We start from the raw sequence: 24998 nt of genomic DNA on the forward strand, positions 1-24998 counted from the left end.
AAAAAACATAAACTAGGATCAAAAAGCAAATCAACACGAGCGGTATTATTCATGTTTAGATCCGTTTCATACTCATTATAAACATTCTCAAGTTGTTTTTTGCCCTGAGAAGAATTGCTTTGTCCTCCATGTTTCTCGCGAAGGCATCTTGCTCGGTTACATTCATTGTGCAGGCAGGAAAGGCAACATTATATACGTTTGATCTTCTAAAAGAACGGAATTTACTGCAAACTACTAATATGTTAGTGCTACTGCTCTTTGTGTCTGTCGTTAATAATGATAACATGAAGACGAGCTGTACATAAAATTATATTGTAGTTGAAATGTAACTCATAAGTAAGCAAAGCTTTTATGTTGCCAATTGTATTTGTTATTTCTCTTAACTACAGGGACCGGCCAAAGCTTATGTTACATGCTGAACTCCGACGATATATTCAAAAGCAGAAGGAGGGAAACTGGTACTTTGCTGCGTTTTCCATGAGCACTGAACACACTTTGGACAATTGAGTTTCAGCCTGGCCGCTCTCTCTCTCACTAAGATTGCGTCACATAGAAAGAGAATAAACGCGTGAACGCTTTACTTAGCGCTGCCTCACGAGGTGCTAATACAATCGAACGAGCATAGCACATTAAGAATCGCTTTGAACTTCATGTCACGTTAGGTTCACTTTATTCGTTAAAGTTTTCGCTTCTTCAGCGGCTTCCGAGCCCAATGCGGCTTCCGAAATGCACCGCCTTAGTATTCTTTTTTTTTTTTTTTCCTTTTTCCTTGGAGGAGAGAGGACGAAGGGGGCAAACACGCCGTACATACATACACACAGCGCATTCTTCGGAGGCACATTCTTTGTACCATACATAATGCAAGGCCACTGAGGCGAAGACATTCGGTCTTTTCTCATTTCGTTTTTGCGTGCCTGACATCCCATCGCCGGCGCGCTCACACGACAAACATCGTCCACCACTGTGTCGCGAAGGGCGGCCGGTTGTGTGACAGAAAACACATTGCCATGTCTCCACTCTGGCGACGAATGCGCGGCGGCTCTCTTTCCCAGACGTGGCGCCAGACTCCCACTTCTGAACGCACGCACGCACACACTTCATACGCACGGCTGTACGAAACATGGCGACGCGTTTGCCACTCCACAACCTGAGAAGCCCTTCGGGGCCGCCAAACAGTGTGGCAGCGCATCGGCAAGTGCGGCTCGCTGAGCTGTCCCTGCTCGCGAATCGGGCAGCTTCACGCGAGCACCCGGGCGTACGGAGCTCTTCAGGCCTCTCGGAAGTCGCGGCTGGAGGAGAGTCCGCGGCGGGTTTAGAGAATGGCGGAGACGGCTGCAGTAGCTGTCGCCACAGTGATTCCTGTAGCTGATGACAAAAGGTTTGGAGGATTACCTTTCTTCACTCATTATGCGTTTGTTGCTAAACTTGTACGATTCTATTTGCTTGTTCTGCAGCCAACTTTCGGAATGTCCATTAGCGCGAGTGCTTGATGGTCTTTTTTTTTTTTTCTTTTTTCGATACTAAGCGAAGTTGCGCCAATAAAAATAGTGACTCTGATGCGCACAGCTTCATGCGTTCGCATTTGGTGACATCTTCGCGGCTATAATAGATATAGCACGGCTGTATGGTTTGATGCTTGGTGATTTGTGGCTATACGCACAGCTTTCTCCTAACGATTGGATGTACTGCGGTTGCTGAAATGAACACAAGCATTTTTAATTGTGCTGGCAGCAGCGACCTCTCTTGCATGTTTCTGTTCGCTTTGAAACGCCTCTTCTCGTCACGCCAAGTGGCAGAACTCGCATTCGCGCCATTTCGCGTCGTTTTGCCTCAACAAAGTAAAATCCCGTTCATACACGCATTCTTCGTTTGAAGAGCAATCCTTTCTGCGAGGTTCTGAACGCAGCTGTTTTCTCTGTGTTTCATGGTAAAGAAAACAGGGAATTCTGTCATCAACATCACAAGCACTAGAACATGCTTAACAAATTAGCCAGGGTCGTTGCCCTGGCTAATTTGTTACGCATGTCCCCTCCATAAAAATGTTCTCGGGTCATGCTCGTGTGCAAACGTGTGTAGAATGGCGGGAGGGGGCACTGCACGCCCCATTGACGCAACTAATCTGTAACGTCACTGACCTCAATGTTGATGAGGCCGTTATTTGCACCCCATGCAGGCATGAACAAAGCGATACTGTTGTTCCCAGAGTTGATAGCCTATGCTCAATATCGCGGATAAGGGAAAATCCGAGTAATGAACTGAGATGTATGCGATATATCGACAAATATATTACACAAGAAATGCAGAAATCGAGGACATAAATATCCAGATTTTCAGCTATCATTCACTTATAACAGCATCTGTATTTTTTTTGTTTTAAACAGTGCTATAGTACGATGAAGGAAGCAATATAAGCAAGCATTGATGTTTATCACTGTGCTCCGCTGCAGTGCAGCAGTATTTGAAGGCACCCCGGTCCAATCAGGATCACGCGCACTACAATAGGCAATTGTGCTGCTACGCGCCTCTCGCCCCCCAAATTGACAGGGGGGACAGTAGGAGCACAATTGTCTGTTATAGTGCGCAGAGGCGAGAGGCATTTAAGAGCACAATTGCAAGGGCTCCTCTGCCTTTCGCAGTGCTGCAGATATCTTGTGAGACGAAGTATAGTAAAGGTTTGTATTTCACTGTGGGCCACCTCCAAAGGTGTAGACAATGAGTATCTCAAACGTTAAGCATATTTAAAGCTGTTGCGCGGCTCGTCATACATGTAGATAGAGGGGAAGGTCGCCACTAAAGGACGCCATTTGAATGCAGTGGTACTGTCGAGAATTGTTGGGTATAAAATAAATGATGGACGATAACTTTAACCGGCAGAAAACGTCAGGCCATGGCCAGTAAAAGAACCTTCCTGAAGAGAAGCGAGGCCAAAAATGTTTGGAAAATAAATAATCCTCTCGTAGAAACTGGCTACATTTACGTCTCTGAAAGAAGAGCAAAGGCATGCGCACATATATTATAAATTACACTGCAATGAACTTGTTTTTAAGCATAATTTTTTCTTTGTGGTAAAGCTCTGGCCAATTAACTTCACACATCATTAAAGCCGTACGCGCGTGCGTGTGTGTGTGTAGTCACATACACACAGAATGCGGTAATTATAGCGGTAGACGCCTCTTTTGTCTTTATTTTTATTCATTGAATCCGCTTACACGACAACAGCATCAGTTGCTAAGGGCAAACCATACCTGCTTTGACTCAATCCTACTGACGTTTTAATTTGGAAGTATGCGCAGCTGACTCAAATATCAAGAGCTCGATGTCCTTTCTTTTAGCTCTTTAAGTATACAGAGGTTATCAAATTGGTTAAAGGTGGTATTTTGATGAAGAATGGAGGTCATTAGGACGAAAAGCTGGATGTAAAATCTGAGTTTGTTTTTTTCTTCGCCCCATCCCGTCCTGCGCTGTTTCCCTAAACTGATGAGCAAAGTTGTTGTACAGAGCGCAAACGAGACATGCGATTGCGCTACATGGCAGATATAATTGATAATAACTTATTTTTGTATATGACGCCCACAAAAACTTCACATGCAACTTCGTCGTGCAAGGCTCCGAATTTGGTAATACGTGGACTACTTTCTCGAGTCCCGAGAGTGCAAGCAGTTTTGCATTTTTCATGCGTCAAAATGCGGCCTCCTCGGCAAAAGATGCGATTCTGCGCCCACGGGCTCATTAGCGCAGACAGTCGCCATTAAACGATGGAGGAGGAAGGCCGTACACAGCTCGGGACTGCAGTACGATAACGTTCTACAGCGAAAGCTGTTACATGGAGCCCTCCCCTGTGGGTTCACACCGAATGTCGTCAGCATCTGATCACGTGATGGATAGCGACGGCCACATGGCCACTCTTAGGTAAACGTTCAACCCATATGACCAGTGCCTTTCGTATGACCCCCGTCAGGCATGTGACCTCGTAACCGTTTTAGACCGTTGTCTTGGCTTAGGTTACCACTAAGTATGGAAGTCATACTTCATTCTAGGTCCTAGATTTTGCGCTGCTTTCACATTTAGCGCTGCTTCACTGTCGTTCACTTGCTCTGAATTTTTGCAGCGCGCCTATATTGTTATTTGGCTTCGAGTACGCAGTCTGCCTTAGTTGTTTTTTTTTTTTGTTTTTTTTTTTTTTTTTTTTTTTGTTTTTTTTCAGACCATTGCCTAGCTGGAAGGGAGCGCTGCCTGTGACCCAGCGGCCGCTCAGAAAACATTAAAAATAAAGCCATCCGCTCAAAATTACCTCGAATTATGTGTATGTACTATTGTAATCGTGTCTTAAGAATGCAATTGTGGTGCTCTCTAAATATTCTTGGATATTTGTTCAGTATACCTTTAAGTTTGGAGGGCTTCTACTTGCCTTATATGCAAGCAAATATGATGTGCGGAAATCCCTCTTAGAACTGAAACTTATGCACAAGGGCCAGTTGAATAGTACTAGTTGGGCATGGGTCTGAACTATGTAAGTGACTAAAAACGAAGTAGCAAAAGAGAAAATAAAATGGGATGCATATGTGCCAGTCGTTTCTCGGGTAACGCTTCATAGTGGATAAATGTGGCCCTTCGGCCACGTACCTTTTGTTGCTTTTGTTAATAAGGCTTTCAAGGACATGCATGGGGGTAGTTTCGTAATGTTCTTTTTTTTTAGATTTGTTTTCTTGCATATGCATTTTAAATAACGCACCTTTGACAGTACCATGTAATACGGTTGTATTTTCCCGACGCTCATCACTCTCTGGTGACGACACCTGAACAAAATAAAATTATCCTTGCATGTCAGTTTAAAAGAAATGCCTCTTTGCCTGTTTACACCATTTTAGTTATCTAGAAATTAACCTACGAACTTTATCAGTCAAATCACGCTCCAACGAACGCCGCATCAACGAAATTTTTACTCCACTCAAATATTTCTTATCCCCCATCAACTCGCCATAGAAACAAGGGGTACAAATTTCTCGCCACAACAAACAATTTTGGAGCGCGTTTCTACTTCAATGAAATTCTTGCTAAGGAAGGATAGTTTAGAAATGCATTTAATAATACAATGAGCATATCGCCACCAATCTGGGTACTTATGTAAGTCTACATTGCTTTGCTTCATAAAACATTTCCCTTAAATCGTAATGAGCCCTACTGACCCACCTAATCACCAACACATGAAGACCGCTATTTCTTAGTGGCGATGACGATTGGACTGGCTGCCTTGGGACAAGGTGCAGGTATAAGGTTCCGTTTCCTTCTAAGCCCGAGCAGCACTCAATCCATATCGTGTAGCAACATCACCTGCGAGGGATACATTTGGCATGATGCACAGTTTTATCGGGGCCCATGACGACCGTATTGTGAGGTAACTGCTCACTGGGTATAAAAATTGCAGCACGTACGGCAGTCACGGCAAAACAGCTGAAGCAGCTGACCGACGCATCTATAAATAAATTACATTTCTCAACTGTGGGGTCTAACCTCAGTGTTTTCTGACTGATTTCGCCGCAACGAAATTTTCGCTTGGACAAAATTCTTTACGTGCCCCGTCAGTTTCGTTATAGCGAGGTTCAACTGCACACGCTAAATGCGTGTGTTTGCGCATATTCATGAAGAAATGAACATGATCGGAGGTTGACATTCTAAACGCTTAAGAAGGTCCAACTGCATAGAAGCTTATGTGGAACAAGTATGTGGAACAAGCCTATGAGCACACATGTTGCTTCTTCCCTCGTGGGTTTTTGAATATCGAAGGTCAGCACTAGTCGATGAGGAGACAACACTGAGGAGCATTCACGGTTTCTTGACATTTTTTTCTTGGCCTCTTTCGTACACTGAGACAATTCAACAGATATAGCTGTTTGCCCTGCACATACTGGCTTTTGTTGTTTTCTTTGTTTTCTTTCTTACTGAAACTGCTAGTAAACATATGGGATAAGCGGCCATTGCTAACTTGCAATGCACGGATAGCTGAAAAAAGAAGGAAAGTTTCGAAGCTTTCTCTTCCGTCGTGACCAAATTGGTCTTGGTTTTGGTTCAAGGTACGAGGTTAGCAGATATCTCGCTACGATCTCTTCGTTAAATTTGGCTCTATAGTTCAAAATTTCGCAGTCATGTTCGAGAATGCATGGTAAGACTAGGGCAGAAATCCATGCATTTTTTCTCTCCCCGTAACCTTCTTCTGTTTGTGATGTCGAGCGCCACGGAGTGATTTCAGGAGGACTTTGTCTCAGCTTATATCATTCCTGCTATCTTCTTACGGGAGTTCCCATATCTGACTATGTATGCTATTGCAGACATGATCGTATTTGGCTTTCTCTTGCTCACCTTCTTGCAGAGCATACCAAGGTATCATGAATAACCCATGTTCCTATACCTGCACGCAAATGTACGTAATGTGCGCTATGTGTAGCCAATTTATGCTTACGGACATATATTGGCAACGTTTATTACGGGCCCATTTGAGCATACAATCATAGTGCTTGGAGGAAATTTTAGGACACCGTAAAAAGAAAATGTAGACATTATGTTATTTCTGGCACTCAGATGCAAAATCGCGTCAATAAAATGCGTGAGCAGGCGCTCACGCAGCCAATTCCTGCCCCACCCCGACTCTATCCCGAACGCACGTGGCTTGCGAGCAAAATGCGCATATCCCGAGTGGCATCTCGGGGGGCAGCGCGGAGCCGTCACAGCGAGAAAGTGCGGCCGCCATTCTAGCTACAGCCGCCACAGCGGAGAGAATTTCGGGCAGTCCGGGTCTCGAGGAGGGCAAACCCACGGCCCGCCGGTGGTGGAGAGAGCTCCCGCGCCGCGGCTAAAAATAGGAGCCGCGTTACGGTGCTCTGGCCAGGGCAAGCCGCAACCGGCACCCGACCGACTGTTTCTGCGGGACCAGGGCGAAGCCCGTCTTTCGAGCGACAAGACAGAAGAGGCACACTCGCGCCCGCTGCCGAGAACGTCGTCTTTGTGCGTCCACCCCTCCTGGCTGCGGTAGGGAGACGCCCGACGTGCCTCCCTCCTCGCCCTACCCACAGCCTTGATCATCCCTGCCAGGCCGCCCTCGCACCCGCGCCATCTTTTTCGCAGTTCGGTCAGGGTCTCGGGTGAATCCGAGAAGGTTGCGAACCAGGGTGTTGGGACAGCAGGGCCTGCTACGCCTCTGTAACAAGCGCCGCAGCGGCGTGTCTTGGAGAAAGGCTCGACCGGTACACTGGGCCTGTCTTCCTCCCGATACCTGCTGACTGCGTGGGCCCCGTGAATCACCGTTGTAGTAGCGCGTATCGAGCAGCGTGCCGCTACACATGTGCCCGTCCACCGGTTGGCTCCTGGGTCTTCACTGAGTCGAAAGAAACCAGTGCAGCAGGGCACGTTGCTGACGTCACTGTCGGAAGATCTGCGCAGGAAGAGATGTCGTGGTAAGCCTCTTGAATCTGCCAGACATACTAACGCCGAACCTATTGCTTCTTTCTTCAGTGGTGAGTGCTGATGATGGCTTGTGTGGTCTGTCGTCTTGAGCAACACATCAGCGGTGTTTTGATACGTATTAGTTTTGGCATAAGCTAGTGCGTATCAACATTCGCTAGTGTGTAAGCGACTGGGGTTTCGTAAAAACAAAAAAAAAGAGGGGGAGGGGGGGATAATACACTGCGTGATGCATGCAATTTTAACGCTTATAAGAACGAAACATTACTAAAGAGAGGCTTGCTACTTACATTCGGGACGATGTCGAAAACCACTCTCTGACAGCAGCTTCAATTGCTTCAATTACAGAGACCCCCTACATAGCGAAATTTAGGTTTCATCATATCTTCATGCGCGCTGTTTTGTATTCACGTTATTATATTTACATTCTTTTCATATGTATATTTTTCCGCCAGTGATCATGGTGCGTTATGCTGTTTCCAGTGAGTCCCATGGTACCGAGTAATGACGGAATATGAATGCACAAAGTCCATAGTTAACATTACATCAATCACGCGTCAAACCACATCCTTCACGCTGTTTGTAGCCGCAATTGCAGCTTATATCTAAGTTGCCGAGTGGTGCTTGCCTTAATATATATTGTGTGCTATTTCCGTGCTATTTCCCATTCTTTTTTTTTTTTTTTTTTTTACCCGTAGCATACCACTCGCTGCGTACTTCGAAGCAGGAGAAAAACATGTCCATTTTGGGCTTCCATTTCTCAAAATGAACGCCTGCCAAAAATAAAATTAGCTGCCGCCCTCTTTTCACTTTCTTCAGCTCTCAGCCGGAAGCTGAAACGTAGCCATCTTTGCCTGACAGTGAGCGGGGCCATCTTGGAAAGTATAACCGGCCGAGACGTATGGCAGAAAGCCAGCAGAAAGCCGTGAAGGATAAAGGCTCTCTCTTCGCTGGAGTCTCACTGAGTGGCTGCTATTTAGAATTCGCATTGATCTAGCCAGTTTTTGTGGCTCTTAACAAAAAAAAAAAAAAAGAGCGGGGAGCGGGAGGGGGGAGGGTGAAGGAGGGGAAGTAGGGCGTATATAATAATATCTCCACCTCATTTCAGCTAGATTTGATCGCAAATATTACTATAATTTGGTTCTGGAAGCACAACAGCCGTGTGACTGGACTCCTGCACTTTCTTGCATGTTTCTTTGTCATATGGCCAAAAGAAAGAAAAGAAATGATAACAATTATACCGAGATCTCAGAAAAAGCAAATTGTTCACACTATTTTCTGTTTGTTTGATTATAAACGTGTGAGTGGCTACACTGGCGTCGGCCCTGAGCGACGGCGTCACGCATCCCGTGACCATTACGGCACACGTAACCCTGTCGCTACCAGCAGCGAAAAGCTATAGGAGCGAGCTCCACACAGGTTTACGCCTCCTCACTTAAAAGCAATTTGTAAGAGCTAATCGCAATGTAAAAACAGCCGCACTGATCAAATGCTAATCATAGAGCCAATGTTTGTAAAACTTTCAGTTAGGTTTCATGTCTGGTAAACAGCTCTGCTCCTTAATGCAGTACCAGTTGCAGCCATCTGCCTCATTTTCTCTCGCGGATAAAAAAAGAGACGGGAGGACACATAAGCCGCGCCTTTGAGTGTATGACACGACATAGTTAAAGGCTCTCGTCTGCGGCGCTCTTGGCGGACTCCTGGTCGTTTACATGCACCATACAGTTGTAAGCTAGCGCACTATGTGGAAGGTAAACTAACATAGATACAGTGACTCCGCTTTAATCTCAAAGGAACATAGCCGGCTTTCAAGCCCCTTAACTTTGCCATGCCATGTGGCTCCGTGACGTCATACAACTCGGCGACCAATTAATATTTGGTCATGTCGCCTTCCTGTACCTACCACCTGCGAGAGGCATGCACATGAATTTTCGCTCATAACGCCAACGCCGACCACGCGGAAACATGTGTTGCATAAAGCCTTAAGACGGGAGATATGCGTGCATTTGTAGTAATGACGATGCACCTTGCATAACACAGCTCGATTACCAGGACCGCTTTGCAAGGTGGTCTAACTTCAGTTTTAGGTCTTTGCACGTCATTTAGAACCTGCAAAATGTACAGAAAGTAAATACTTGGTACATGAGCAGCCGTGGAATAAGCAAATCCCTAGTCTTTCCAAGTGGAAATTATAAAAATGATTGTCACGCCAAAACTGTGGCAATTTCTTTTGCGCATATGAACAGGACTTGGCGTATACTGTTGCAGGAGGAGGAGGAGGTGGAGGAAAACAAAACAAAATGCTGCAGAACCGCGTCAAAATTAACAAAATACACTGTAGCTATGTCGTAAGCATCACAATTTTCTATATTTCTTTAGTACTTTTTTTGTAGTTCTGCACTACTTTTTGTTGTGACTACAGAAAATTCTGACTTTTGATGATGATAATAATTCTACAAAATGTTATGTTGTCTGTACAGGTTTTCAACCAAAACCCACCCAAAATTTTTGTCGTAACAATAGAAACCTTTCTGTAGTTTTTTCATGCATAAGGAATGAGGGGGAACGGGGTAGGAGGGATAAACTGGCAAAAGAAACCGATTCTCTACCCTTCACTGGGGGAGCAGAGATGAAGGGATATAAAGTAGAATGAGAAAGAGTAAGAGCCTATATCGTTGAAGTAGCTAATAATGTAGGGTTATAAATATTCTCTTCCCGTAAAGATTAACTGCACGTGTGCGGCAGTTTCGTGGTTTGTAGCCAAGTCTGCAGTATCGTTTCTCTCATAGTGAAAGCTAATCTGCCATCAGATCTGCTGGGAAGGTTCATCAGCGCGTGATGTTACTCGCCCTCGTCGTAATCACGTCTCAAAATCGACATCAGTGCGAAAACTCAGCGTTAGGATACAAAATTTCACCATCGCAATTGCATTCAACCTTTAAAATACCTCGGAAACAGCCTTATTGGTCAAATCATGCGTTGTTATTTTTTTCTCCCTGTCTATTGCTTTCCCCCGATGATACAGCGTGGCAGGATTATAGAAATAACGAGGGAACACATTTACTAGTATGCTATAAAAAGTAGTATAAAACAAAATTCGGCGCAGACATTTAAGGCTGCTTACGTGCAGGAATGAGAAAGCGTTATACACCAGCGAATGGAATGTTTTCGAGTGTGGCTTTCAACATTTAAGTGCTATCAACCAGTAAACTGTATTCGATATGCGTATTTGCGTATTCGATGTTGTCTGTCAAGCTTCACGTGGCACCTGGGAGCCTTAATAATCTTGAAGTTCGGTTTGAAAGCACACAATTGAAGACACATACGTTGTCGGTTCGAATCCCTGTAGCGAGCTAGTCTCAACCTTGACTTGCAGATGTTTGATATACGCAGCGAGAAATCGCATGATATCCCCGTGAACGCTGTACAATGAATGGTTGCGTAATAATTTTGATGCGACCCCGCCGCGATGGTGCAGTGGTTAGGGCGCTCCACTGCTGTGCCCAAGGATGCGGGGTCGAATCCCGGCGGCGGCGGCCGCGTTTCGATGGAGGTGAAACGAAGAAGCGCCCATGTGGTGTGCGATGTCAGTGCACGTTAAAGAACCCCAAGTGGTTGAAATTTCCCGAGCCCTCCACTACGGCGTCTCTCATAGCCTTAGTCGCTTTGGGGCGTTAAACCCCATAAACTAACCAGGTCATAATTTCGATACGAATGTCAGGAAAATTGCCGCCACATTGAGGACCGCTAATGCTACGTATATACTGACGAGCTAAATCTGTACAATTGTCTTAAGTGGCGGTAGCCTTTGTCATGAATCGGTCTGGATGCTCACAGTAATACATCGTGTCTGCTCGGATTGTGTGAGACATACGGCCACTTGATGACATCACCGTGTTTTTTATTGTGGAAACAATACTACTCTAAGTTTCGAGCCTTCAGCGTGGCGCGGCCGCACCCACGTTACGCTGTGACGTCACACCCTACGTGACACTATGGTGAGAGCTGGGCTACCAACTCAAGCGGTCGGCGCAGGCGGTCGCAGCCACCGCGCAGCGCGTGACGTCACATCCCACGTGACACAAAAGCGGTCGGCGTGGCGCGCTAGAGGCGCAGCTGGTGCTCACGTGATATGTGACGTCAGGTACGTTCATACGGCTTGGTTGAAGTAAAGTCCCTTGATAATTTGGGTTGAAGCAGCGCTTTATATGTGGGCTGGCAGGAGCTGCCAACTTGGGTCTCTCGTTTCACATGGGACGGTTATGTCAGAATCAGCCTGCTAGGACCCTGGCATTCACGTTATCCCTAAAGGCCATCCCGCGCGCTTTGGTTAAGCAGTCGAGCGCCGTAGTCGGGCAAGTACGTCAGGGTCGACGCAAGCGAGCAGAGGCACAAGGGGGGTCCGCGTGTGGGCGATAGCGAGGAGCCGCGCAAAAAATAACTTGCACCGGCAGCATGGCCCTAAAAAGTAAAGGTGATGCTTGTATAAACGTTTGCATCCGTTTGGCTCTTTCCGCTATTTACTTCCCATACAACAATCAGTTCGGCCTTTTTTTTTTCTCTCTCGTTTTCACAGAAAGGCGACATTAGATTTTGAGCAGAAGGCAGGATTAGGCCGCGACGAGCATCACAAAAAGAGTCTTGTGAAGTTTTGATTGGCTGCATCCATGGCATTTATTGAAGACAATGGCATGTGGCATGACCTATCGTCAAAACACACTAACGCTTATTTTGGCGTAAAAGTACAATTAACATTTTCTTCGCTAACCAAGCAGCCACGTGCAGGCGCCGTGTACGGTTACAAGAGCGGGTCGTTAGTTTCGGCCGAACTTCACTGAGGAAATGCGAAAATGCTTGCACTGGTCAAACAAACTTCCTCCTGGTAAAATTATGCGGCGGTACTGAAAATAACTGTGGTGCTACAAGGACGTTTAGTGGACGTATGCAGACATTCAGTTGGGCGCAGTCCACGAAAGATTTCTTTATTACTAGGTCCTCGAAGGCTCACAGCTAGACTTATTAATCGCCTTAATCCGTGGCCGTCAAATCTTTCGCACCTGTGGCGTTCTTATATCAAATCTGGACAAAATTCGATGTCTGGTCAACTGCGCGGAGCTATACTTTTGTCAATACCGACAACTAAGTCTGCATGTCGATACATGGTTTTCTCCATCAGTACTCGAGGTTTCATAGCAAAGCCGCCTTACAAATCCGACGAATAACTCGGACCCCTGAAATGATCGCCTTAAATAACCGCGTATTAACGGATAAAACAGATTTTCCACGTGCCTCTATGAGCATGAGGCCTCACAGTGGCGTGCTGCCGTGACGAAAGTTCTTCTCAAGGTTCGCGTCGCGGCTGTTGCGTCGCTTGGCGTAACGACTGGGCGTGCTAGGGTACCGAGTCAACGCGCTCCTTCCGGCGGCGTCTACTTGCATTGGCAGGGATCCAAATGTGAGGGCGCCCCCAGCTCTCGAAGTTCGGCATACCCGACGACGACCGGACCGGGAAGCCGATATATCGGTGCTGACGTCGAGGACGAGCGGTTAGGAGACTCTTCGCCCGCGGCTCGACCTGACAGCCACCGAAAAATTGCGACCACACAGCCGGCTCCCTCCCTTCACGCGTGCTATGCCCGCGCGAAGCATGCTTACTGACAGCCATTTGTTTTTGTTTTTTGTTTTTTTTTACTTGGACTCGATACGGAAGTGTTGGCGTCGACACCGCTTATTCGCTTCGAGTCTGGCATTTATGACAGGCAATCGTATACTTACTGTTTCCTAGCACAAAGTCGTTGCACTGGCGAATGAAAAATATATGCTGTCGTAATTCTGGTCCGTAAACTGCAGAGCAACTGTTGTCGTTTTTTTTTTTCGCGCGCTTATCTGTGTACATCACGTTCGGACTATAGCCTTTTTGTACCTATAACGCAGGCAAATAATGAGTAGTAACATCAGTGATCATAAAGAAAATAAGCTACAACACAGGCATCTCGCTTTTTATTTTGAAGTTCGTTTTTTGTTTTGTTTTTTCTTGCGACCAGCTGAGAGTCGAACAAACACATTAAGTTGCAAAAAATCGCGTTACTTGGCTGATAGTGTGGGCACTCTCTCTCTCTCTCTTTTCTCTTTTTTTTTATAAGGGGGGGGGGGACAGAAATTGAGGAAGAAAAGTAAAGTGCATATATTGCCAGTTTTTTCGAGAATTTATCATAGCTCGAAAGAACACTCGAATTATAACAGTGTAACAGCAGCACGCTGCAATAAGACTCATCTTAACAATCGGTACGCATATTTCTGCAGTAAAACTATCCGCAAGCCCCGCCGCTGTGGTGCAATGGTTAAGGCGCTCGATTTCTGTGGCCTAGGATTTGGCATCGAATTCCGGCCGCGGCGGCCGCTTTTCGTTGTAGACGAAAAGCAAGGCGCCCGTGTGCTGTGCGATGTCAGTGCACGTTAAAGAACCTCAGGTGGTCGAAATTTCCGGAGACCTTCACTAAGGCGACTCTCATAGCCTGAGTCGCTTTGGGACGTTAAATCCAATAGACTTAACCAAACTACTATTAACATGTATATAGCTACATTGTAGAAGCAATCTGCGGACTTGCGGTTGCAGTGAATCTTGTAAACAAGGAAAAGGTAAAACAAAATTCAGCGGCGATCGTACAATGCGATTGAAATTTCTGCATAATCATTATGGTTGACTTTTATTTACAAATTCACATTTTATATTGATCTTCCCTCCGTCTCTACCTATTGCCCCTCACCCCGTCGCCAGCAAGAACTTCAGGCGCTTTTACAAGCCAACGTAACGCACGCATGCACTCACTACGTCACGTTGGCAAAAACAACCACCTCTATACTGCGACTCGCTGGCACAGCCGACGAAACTGGCAGCTGCCAGCGCCCCGGACACACACAGCGCCGAAATGGCTGCTGCAGCTTCGTCCACGCGTCGGTGCGCCACCGCCGAGGTCTTGACAAGGCCAGCGAAAGCCAGCAGCGCGCGTCACGGCTATGGAATGGGTCGCGAAGGGTCAGCAAATGAAGTAACGCGCGCACACCACTCGAATCGTAGTCGCGCGCGCAGTTTAATATACTGACCCTTCATCGCTCACCCGTGACGTACGCGCTTGAAAGCTGGAAAAGAGTGTTGTGCACCGGCCTTGTTGAGCTCTCGGTGCCATCGAATGAGTCGGCACACAGTGCATAGCGCGGATAAAAGTGCCGGCTGACTTCAGGAGCGGTGCGGGCAGCACGAGCAGTAAAAACACGAGTGCTGAGTTTGACGGCGTCGTTGAGCCATTGGTACAAACAATTAGGCAGAGCCCTTGTGTCTATGACACCGAGAGCCTCAATTTCCGAGACCAACACAGAAGGAATAAAGCAGACCAACGCTCCCGCAACGGGTGAGTTCTCTGCGGCTAAGTCTGTGTTGGCCTTCTTTGCACGTCACGTTCGCAAAGCCAGTTTCGCTTATGCAGCATTTTTATTTTTTTTTTTATTATTATTTTTATTTTTTTATTATTTGTATTATTTTTGTATTATTATTAATTGTATTATTTTTAATTGAACAACGCTCGAAGCTTCGAAAGAGGCTCAGTGATGAACCAGCCGCTCAAGACAACGCGCGGATTGGCGATATCATTCTGCTGATGCTCAGAAGACACAACGGCGATGGCTCTACACTGGCATCACGTTGACGTATACAGAATAATGTACGGAATTTCCTCCGGGCGCACCAAAGGCATAGAGTAGCATAATCACAGCGCAGCGCGACTCGCTGCGCGTGATGCTTGTCTAAGCGCCGATAACGTCGGATTCTAATAGTGCTGAAGAGCCCTCAGTGATGACGCTCGGATGCGAGCGCATGTTTCGTGCGCTCTCGCTATAGAGGTGCTGTGCGCCTCCTCCCCCTGTTTCTCTTCTCTTTATCCCGTATCTCACTCGCCCTCCTTCACTCCGTCTTCCACCTACGCTGTCCTCCAGTCGCAACGCTTAGGCCAATTTTTTAGGAAACGAGGGTCATACTGCTAAACAGTACAAAGAAAAAAATATGGTTTGGTTTGTGGGGTTTAACGTCCCAAAGCGGCTCAGGCTATGCGAGACGCCGTAGTGAAGGGATCCGAAATTTTCGACCACCTGGGTTTCTTTAAAGTGCACTGACATCGCACAGCACACGGGCGCCTTCCTTTTCGCCTCCATCGAAAAGCTGCCACCGTGGCCGGGAGTCAATCCCGCGTCTTTGGCCACAGGCAGTCGAGTGCCTCAACCACTGTGGCACCCCGGCGGGTGGAAAGGAAAAAGAGAACAGTGGGTTATTATGAACATGCTAAGTGGATTCCTTAGGTGACCAAAAGAAACCAATAGGTGCTACGTGAAATTTTGTTATGAATCTATTTTCCTCTGTGATACTGTTTAATTCTTGTATTTTGAAACAATGCGATTAGTGCCACTTATCATGGAACTCGTGGTCGTACTACAAAGATCATCAAACCGTATGTTTGTTGTGACATTGTCAGAAGGGAAGTAAATATTATATAAAAACTAGCCATGGCATCACTGCGGTGCCATGGCAAGCCTCCACCGCGCAGTCTGTAGAAGTGCTATCGGAAGCGATAAGAGGCTCATGAGCAAGCTGTGGCCAAAGAGGCTGCAAGGACTTGTGTCACTGTCCGACAAGAAGTGATTTGTCGCTGGCGAATCAAACTTCGCGCCATCGATCCTTGTGTGGTACTCTGAATGATTTAGTTTGGCTTGATTTTCAAGTTGGGCCTCCTAAAACGACTCGCGCACTGATGATTTCACGAACCCCTTTATTACTGCAAAGGACTCCATGGTATACCACCTGTGAAAGCTGCGGTGATGCAAAGGTTACTCCAGCTACGCAACATTTCTGCACAGTTGTTATTTGTCAGAAATTACAACACAAACGTTTGACAGCATAAAATTGTCGCAGAAATAAATTATCTAGCAATATCACAACGATGCACAAGTGTTGCTTGTCATACCGAGGAGGAAAATGCGATGTAGTGACATACTTATGGAATAGTTGTTAACTGCAAAAGTTTCACACGGACGAGTTTCGTGAATCATGCTGGAGTTGAGCTTGCTGGGTTCGATTCCCTACTCCCGTGCAAAACCATATGGCGGAAAAATTAAACTATTTGGCGGGATAGAGCCGTGTAAGCAGACACGCACGCCTTAAAGGAGGGGGAAAGGGCGTGGGGCGCTTTTCTTCCTGCCTATAAAATCAAGCTCGCAACTCCTAGCTTTCCCTTCTTTTTCCAGTAAGCGTCCTTGTTGAGCATGTATAACCCGTCCCCCGCCTTCCCTTCAGCTCAGCACAACAAAGTACCTAGGGCATCTCCCGAAAAGCATTTCTGACTGTATAAACAGACATGTGTCCAAGAACAGTTGATACCTGAATTCGGCACGTGACATTTACCTCGTTCTAGGACGGGATCAGGTGCGTGTTTAATATTCGGCAAGTTGGGGCTTCCTTTTCAATGTTCCGCTTTGAAATTCTCACATAGCATCGTAAATTTATTTCCTCGCTGGAACTAGCCCAGCTGTGTTGTTTTTTTTTTTGTTTTTTTTTTTTATTTATTTTGTTTTTTTGTGTTCGTTCGGTGTTCACCCGGCAAGGTTATCTAGTTAGCAATGCAGCCAGGGACCGAATTAAGCGATTAGCACATCACAAGAACTGTCACAAACTGATCAGTTATCCTCGCTAATATTAGTCCACCCTGACAGGCAAGTATATTTACCAGAAAGAGCATGGGCTAATTGGTTGGTATGTGACAGTTTTGGTGATGTTCTTCGCGTGGGAAAGCCGGAACTAGTCATCGCACGTTAAAACTGGGTTCAATAGTTTCCTAAAGGTAAGCTAAAATGGTTTTTTCGCACCTAAACAAGATTCAAGGACAACTATTTATAGAGCTTGTGGGTAAATCATGCCAAAGAGTTTGACGCTAGCATCTAAAATGATTGCGTAATCGCCAATTAACACCGCTATGACATTCAGGCTTCCGCTCATTGGGCCAAAGGAGAGCGAAGAAACTTGTGGTGATGTCATTCTAGTCGAATTTTCACATTTTTGCTGGCTTAGGCGACTGCTACCGTGCGTTGTTCAATGCCTCCAGACAACGCTTCGGGGGCTATTCCTACGATGGCATTGGTTTTCTTCGTTCAAGCAACCGTTAATTCGGTATAAAGCTGACGCCGCTATACACGGTGTCATCACTGCGCAGCCCCTGCCCGATACGGTGCACCGCGGAGAAGTCTCAACGTCTGTGCCTGATTGCTCGGCGATTACGTTACCAGTTTACATACGATCACAAAAAAAGACGTCGTTTCATTTATTTGAACATTTAATTCATACATTTGTCCCCTTGAGGCTCTTTGAACTCTGAAACCTTTTAGAACATAGTGTTCCTCATCGTCAGTGGTCCCATCAGCGGATCACACCAGTCACCGGCAAGAAAAGGAATATTTCGTAGAAGATATGATTATGCATCCAATAGCGAGAGCGAAAATGGGCACATTATATGCTCCTTCCATTGTCACAAAACCTCCTGAGGTCTGCCCATATAAGAACCGCCATAACTGATGGCGCGAAAATGTATCATTCTCGCAAAGTCTGTTTTGACGTTTTCCTTAATGCCAATAGTACGCATGAGGGCCAAGCTGAGGCAGACATTAAAGCATTCATTCGTACCACTCTGCAGCGGATGAGACCGCACCTTAATATTGGATGAGCCAATTAACGCCTGAAAATAAGTTGGGTAGAGAGAAATAGACCCGCCTAAGTACTAAAATTGTGAGCAAAATTGGTAGTACACGCTCTCGTGCAATTGCTCATCAAATACAAGAGCTTTGCACAAATTCACCCCGCTCATGTCTCCATGGGTCCAGGAGGGTTGCTATGAACACGTGACAAAGAAAGGTCATTTTTCGCAGTGTGCCACTGCACCGGTAAGCTTATTAAACTCACGCGACGGCATTTAAATTCAGCTGGTGAGCATTATTGCGGCTCAAAATATCCGCTACAGTATAAACAAGAAAGACGCCGGCAGCATTTAGAGGCGAGGCAGGAGGACGGCAAGACATAATATTGAACGAGGGCTGCGAGAGGAGATTGCTTTTCGCTCGTATCCCCGCTGTTCCTTCCTTCGAAGGGTCACCGAGAGGCGAAGGCAAAAAAAAAAAAAAAAAAAAATGCAGGAAGGAAGATTGTGTCTGACGATCTGTATAATTGATGATCGAACGAGAAAGAATACAGCGTTCTATACCATCATGATGTCATGATGGTTCATGAACCATCTGCAGGGTATTCCTGCCACTCGGGTGATGAAGAAAAGAAGCGAATTAAGCGCAAAAGGATAAAAGGCGTGCATGAGATCTTCCTCATCTCACCGCAAAGTCAGTCAGCGCGTACACCCTTGAAGCTGTACTACATGCACTGTTTTCCGATTAGGGAGCGTACTATTCGCGCTTACTATAATGTCTGCGTTAATTATATCGTATTAGAGGCTCAGGGGTTTAGAAGTTCTGTATTGAGTACGACGTCATAGAATATAATCTTGGCCGAGCATCCGTTTCATCTTGGAAGCGAAATGCAAGAACATCCATCTGCTGTGTAATGTCTGTACAGGCTAAAGAAGCCAGGTGCTCGATATTTCCGGCCCGTAACGCAACAACGTACCCGAGCTCACGTTCTATTTTAGGACATTAAACATATCATACCACGCCATACCATACCATACCATACCATACCATACCATACCATACCATACCATACCATACCATACCATACCATACCATACCACACCATACCATAGAATGGTATGGTATGGTATGGTATGGTATGGTATGGTATGGTATGGTATGGTATGGTATGGCATGGTATGGTATGGTGTGGTATGGTATGGTATGGTATGGTATGGTATGGTATGGTATGGTATGGTATGGTATGGTATGGTATGGTACTCTATGCTATGGTGTGGTGTGGTATGGTATGGTATGGTATGGTATGGTATGGTATGGTATGGTATGGTATGGTAACCATACCATACCATGCCATATTATGCAAAACCACACCATCGCATGTCATAATGACTACTAACAACGCAAATAGAACATAAAGAATCATTTACCAGTTGGTGGTGTCGTTCTGGGTACCCATGGAAACAACAGTCCGCACCTGTCCACTACGGTGCGTCCCGTTGCAACGTATACCTTCTGGGGATCAAACACCGCATACTACATTATACCATACCATACCACACCACGCTATACCATACCATACCATACCATACCATACCATACCATACCATACCATACCATACCCAAACCCCACCACAACACACCATATTTGATACAAGTAACATAATCAGCAGATGAAGAATCATTCAGCAGTTTTCGTCGTTTTATGCGCAGCGAAAAACTGTCTGTGGACGTTAAACTACAAGGCCAATGAGGGAAGCTTTAAAACGCTAAACCAGGCAAGGAAAACAAACAAAAAAAGCTCGGCAAACAGAAATGGGAACGAAGGTGACTAAATCTCGCATACAAAGCACGCGATTTCAAGCCGCAGCAGCCCGATAAAAATGACATAGAAGTGCATTAGGCAGAAAGTTAAAATTCAGAGAGTAAAGAAATAATAGACGATATATGAGAAGCGAATAGCCTTTCGAAGTTTGTAAAATTGCGAACTTCTACAATATGAATAAATAATAAGACAAACGAGAGCAAGTTTTGGTAAAGAAAGATCGCCCTCTTCCAGAGTAAAGAAAGCGCTCGGTAATAGTCGCAAGCTCTCGGGCTGCTGCTATATATCAAAGACAACGGGGCAGGTGCAATGCCTCGTTATCCTTGGTATTCGCTGCAGTCCGCCGTTGAATCGATTTTCTCGTTGCGTGCTCGGCTTGACGCCAGGTCGTGATTGGTTGCGCAATCCCAGACTCAAATGTGCCATTGTCTGAGACAACTGCAGTACTCACACAAAACCCGCACTAGTCACGAAGGCAAGACGCACGGTAGAAGCGGACATATCAGACCTACAGCAAGTACTCTTGTTCAGCGCAAGAAAAATTGAAATGAGCGCTGAAAGAAACAGAAATGCTTTAGTAAGCATCGAATAACGCGTTAGGTGGAGTTGCTTCTCAAGGCATGCGAGCGACGCCTGCTTACGCCGAGGTCACGAGTTCAAGGACTCTGTCCAAAAGACCCATACGCAACTGCGCTCCTTCGCTTGGCTAAGCTGGGATTTCTTCTTTGGCGGTAATGTCTGGTTTTCGCATCTCTGCCGCAGTCAGCGACAACACCCAAGCAGGCCGTGGTTCAGTCACGACAATCTATGTGAAAAGCGCTCTCCAATGACGCGTCGCCCTCGGATGATGTCATATATAGTTTAGGGGCCTCGTAACTATGTTCAGAAGCACGTATGCGTTGTTCCCACGGTAGCTGCCTGCTTAAGCAAAAAAAAAAAAAAAAGATTATCTGCGCACGGATTATCCAGTACCTCTGGTTTGACAACTGTCCAGAAATACTTTCTATCAAATGTCTTCTGAAGCCTCTCAGCTACAACAGTGCGTGAAGCCATTGCGGCGTTACTACAGTTTCCTTCTACCATATCCTGAAGAGGCACATCTCAGTTAGTGCAGCTTTATTTCATGCATGCAGATGAGCTCTCATGCCTACGTATAGTATTCAGTGTCTTATCATATTGGACAGTTTGCTCAAGAGTAATCGTATAGGACAACTCTCGGTGATGGCGCAAAAACATTGGGTTATGATTTATTGTTTAAATTAGGGTTCTCAAACAAGTGGTCTGCGGCCCGCGTGCGGCATTTTGGCCACTGCTGTGAGGCCCGTAGGACTTACGACTTCGGCCATTGGCCCAGGGGAGCCTCCTTTGTTCATTGGTTACTTGCCCTCTTGTAACCTCTAGCCGTAAACTGCTCTTCAACGTCTCGCAAACATATAGCTTTTCATGACATCGATCTAGAAATTTAGAATAGGACGAAAAAAGAAAACTAAAAGAAGAGGGTTCGGTAGTGGCGCTCTTCGCCGGAGCTTTTCTTGTTCGTTTTGAATTTTCTGTGTCTATTGGCATGTATTTTTTTCTTTTTACTGTGACTGCCTTTCTTACCCCCCCCCCCCCCCCCTTTTTTTTTTTTTTTTTTTCTCGGACCACTGCGTCACTCCGCGATACCTTTTTCTGTGCCTGGTTACCCAGATACCTCCCCCATGGTTTTCTTGCATCTCATATTAAGATAACATCACAAATAGCGCGCCGAAACTTTCAACTCTTTCACAAGAAAGGATAAAAAAAAAATACCGTACATTTGAGACTGCTCACGTGTGGCGAAGCGAGTGCATTACTTTTTGCGAGTGCAGCTCTCTTCGCTTCGCACGACCAGCTTTATTCTTCCCTCTGCGTGCCTCACCTGCGTCTGCGTGCTTGTGAGTACGACCGCACACAGCCGGTGCAGCCGCAGAGGTGGACACTTCTCTTTCCATCACGGCGAAAATCGTGCATCTCCACCGCTTCGGCTGCAGTACTCGCGGCGGCAGCACCTACGCAGCGCGCTGGTGCGCGCTTGATCATGGCGTAACGCGTGCGCCTCGCTCGGTCGCATGTCTCATGTTACCTAGCCGCTTTGCCGCGGTGTGCGCTGTGTATGACGGCGACACGTGAATAATAATAATAATTATAATAATAATAATAATAATAATAATAATAATAATAATAATAATAATAATAATAATAATAATAATAATAATAATAATAATAATAATAATAATAATAATAATAATAATAATTGGTTCACAGATAGGGAAAGGCGCAGTATCTGTCACACTTGTTTCTATGGGCACCTGATCCGCGCAGTATGGTAAGGAAGGAAGGTGGGAGTGAAAGTGAAAAGAGAGAAAGACATGCCGTAGTGGAGGGCGCCGGAGTAATTTTGACCACCTGGGGATTTTTAACGTGCACTGTCATCCCTGCTGCGGGAGGGACGCCTGTTCGTTTCGCCTCCATCGAAACGCAGCCGCCGGCGATCGTGGTCGAACTCGGCCACTCCGGAACAGTAGTGGACACGTCGTCATTTTTCGGCCATGTCGGCCTCAACTAGAACAGTAACAACGGTAGCCTACAGAATTTCCTCTAATGGGCTAGTAAGCCAGGTTGCACAAGCCGTCGGTCCAATATGATAGTGTGTTGATATGCAGTGGTCTTGTATAGGGCCAATATTGCACACACAGTACCAGTGCTCGGTACATGGTTTGCGCTGCCTGGTTATAATGTTTTCCCAATAAAAAAATCAGAGTGTGACCATTGGGTACGCCAAGAACATTGACACTGCTTCCTGGTCACAACACGCTCGATTCCTACTCTGCTTGTGGACATTGAGTTCCAATATTACTATCTAGGTAAAAAAAAAAAAGCAAAAAAACAAAACAAACTTATGTTTTGGGCTCTTGCTGCTCTTGCACTGCCTGCAGATTAGATTTCTGCTGCTTTAAAGAAATAGGCTGCTTGCGAGAAGGCCGTATTCATCCAAAGATAACGTCGATGTCATGACCTGAGTTACTGAGAAACATGCTCGACATGCCCAGTTATATAAGTGGCTTTTATATACCAAGGAAAGGCGTTATGTATTCAAAAGAAAGCACTAGCATTCGGGTTGGTGCAGAGGAAGTGGGTTAAATATCTCAATAAATGTCAGCAAGGACTGTGCAGCGACACCTGTCTTTCATTTCGGACAAAAAAAAAATATCGTCATCCAGGACGCGTAGCGGAAAAACTATCTTTGTGCTTTTATGAACCAGAACGTGTCTACCGGAAAGGAGTCAACAGCATTAAGCTAGGAATAATAAGGTATACGATTTAGCTGAGGATACCTAAACAACCTCAGTTTGTTGTAGCTGCTGCCCTGTAAGAAACTACGAAGATAATTTCAGATAAAATTGGGTTCTTGAACGGAAGTAGAATAAATATACACTTTAAACTTCATAACTTAAACAAACGTCTCATTCACTGTTTTTTACTGCGGCCCGCGCATGCTCTCATCGTTTACTGTTTGACCATACTTTTTCGCTGCAGTTCTTCAATGTTTATAGAGGCAGGGGAGTTTCTGTTGTATACCTGGTTCCAAGAGAGAAATTTTGCATGAGAGAACAATGTTAACACCCCACAATCCCTCTTCTCCGCCGCCATCTACTTTATTTTTTTGACGAATATAGTCCTAGAAAAACACGATCCAAAAGGAACCCCCTAGCGAACCCCCCAATGCAGAAAAGTTCTGCTTCCACAGAACTTTTCTGCATGAAAAAAAAAAAAAAAAAGGGGGGGGGGGGGTGCCTTTAAATATCGATATCTGAGAAATCTATATCTGAGAAATGAAAATAAGACAGAAAATAAAAAAAAATATAGAAAACAGTGTTCATCTTGCTTTCTTCAGAATTCATATTTGCAAGCAAAATTAAACTAGAAGTGTACACCCTACGTTTCACCTATGGGGCTGAAACATGAAGGCTCCAAGAGGGTTCTACTTAAGTTGAGGACAACGCAGACGGCTATGGAACGAAAAATGGTACGGGGTAACATTAAGAGATAGGAAGCGTGCAGAGTGGGTCAGAGAAAAAACTGAAGTTAGTGACATTCTAGTGGAAATCAAGAAGAGATGGGCATGGGCAGGACATGTAGTGTGAAGAGAGGATAACCGATGGTCGCTTAGGGTAACAAACTGGACTCCAAGGGAAGGAAAGCGTAGCAGGGGGCGGCAGAAAATTAGGTGGTCGGATGAGGTTAAGAAGTTCGCAGGGGTCTAGTGGATGCAGCCAGCACAGAACCGGGTTAATGTGAGAAATATGGGAGAAACTTTCGCCCTGCATTGGGTATATTCAGGCTGATGATGATGATGATGCACACCCTACCGAAAAATCCTATACAAATATCATACAGCATTCTGTATACCGGTTTTTGTACAGAAAGTATCTGCACAAAGCAGTGTATAGTTGCCATATTTCTGCTGAATACACCAAACTCACGTTAACCCGGCCTTCAAGAGACTAGAAAAAAAAATTTCGAATTAGCTTACAGCTCGAATCATCGAATTGGCTTGAAAACTGCTAAAAACCATTTGCATCACAGTAATTTTGTCTGATGAACACTTGCACGATGGTTTTCTGCTTTTGAGGTGAAACCGAAGCAAGAACAACAGTTTTTCCCGGTTTCGTCCTGCTGTTCGTTTTGCGCACACTGTCGAGAAGGCTATCTTTGCAAAAGGGATGATCCCTCTTCACAACATGGCCCTGTCACGTCCAAAGGATGCTTCACTGCGCATTTGAACCAGTTAGGCATTGCGATGAAGCGCAGTGCGAAGAAAACGAAAATTATTTATGTATTCGGTAATATTCGAACATTCCGAAAATTGCGAATGTCTCTTTCTCTTTAATATTGATGCGAATCGAATAATTAGCACATTCGATTCGTATTCAAAATTTATAATTTGTAATATTCGCACATCTCTACT

The 24998-nt window shown here is 45.6% G+C and overlaps 1 protein-coding gene across 1 annotated transcript in view; it reads left to right on the plus strand.

Moving 5' to 3' along the window:
- The first annotated feature begins 6888 nt into the window (after nucleotides 1-6888).
- The window catches only part of LOC146203078 (uncharacterized), a 67713-nt gene continuing 49603 nt past the window's right edge, over nucleotides 6889-24998 (plus strand). Inside the window, exon 1 of the mRNA XM_084588502.1 lies at nucleotides 6889-7448. Within this exon, the coding sequence (XP_084444628.1) occupies nucleotides 7441-7448 (8 nt within the window). The 5' untranslated portion in view covers nucleotides 6889-7440. The remainder of the gene's footprint in view (nucleotides 7449-24998) is intronic.

This window comes from Amblyomma maculatum, chromosome 1 (genome assembly GCF_055883805.1).
Source record: "Amblyomma maculatum isolate TAMU_Amacu chromosome 1, ASM5588380v1, whole genome shotgun sequence".
Lineage (NCBI taxonomy): Eukaryota > Metazoa > Arthropoda > Arachnida > Ixodida > Ixodidae > Amblyomma > Amblyomma maculatum.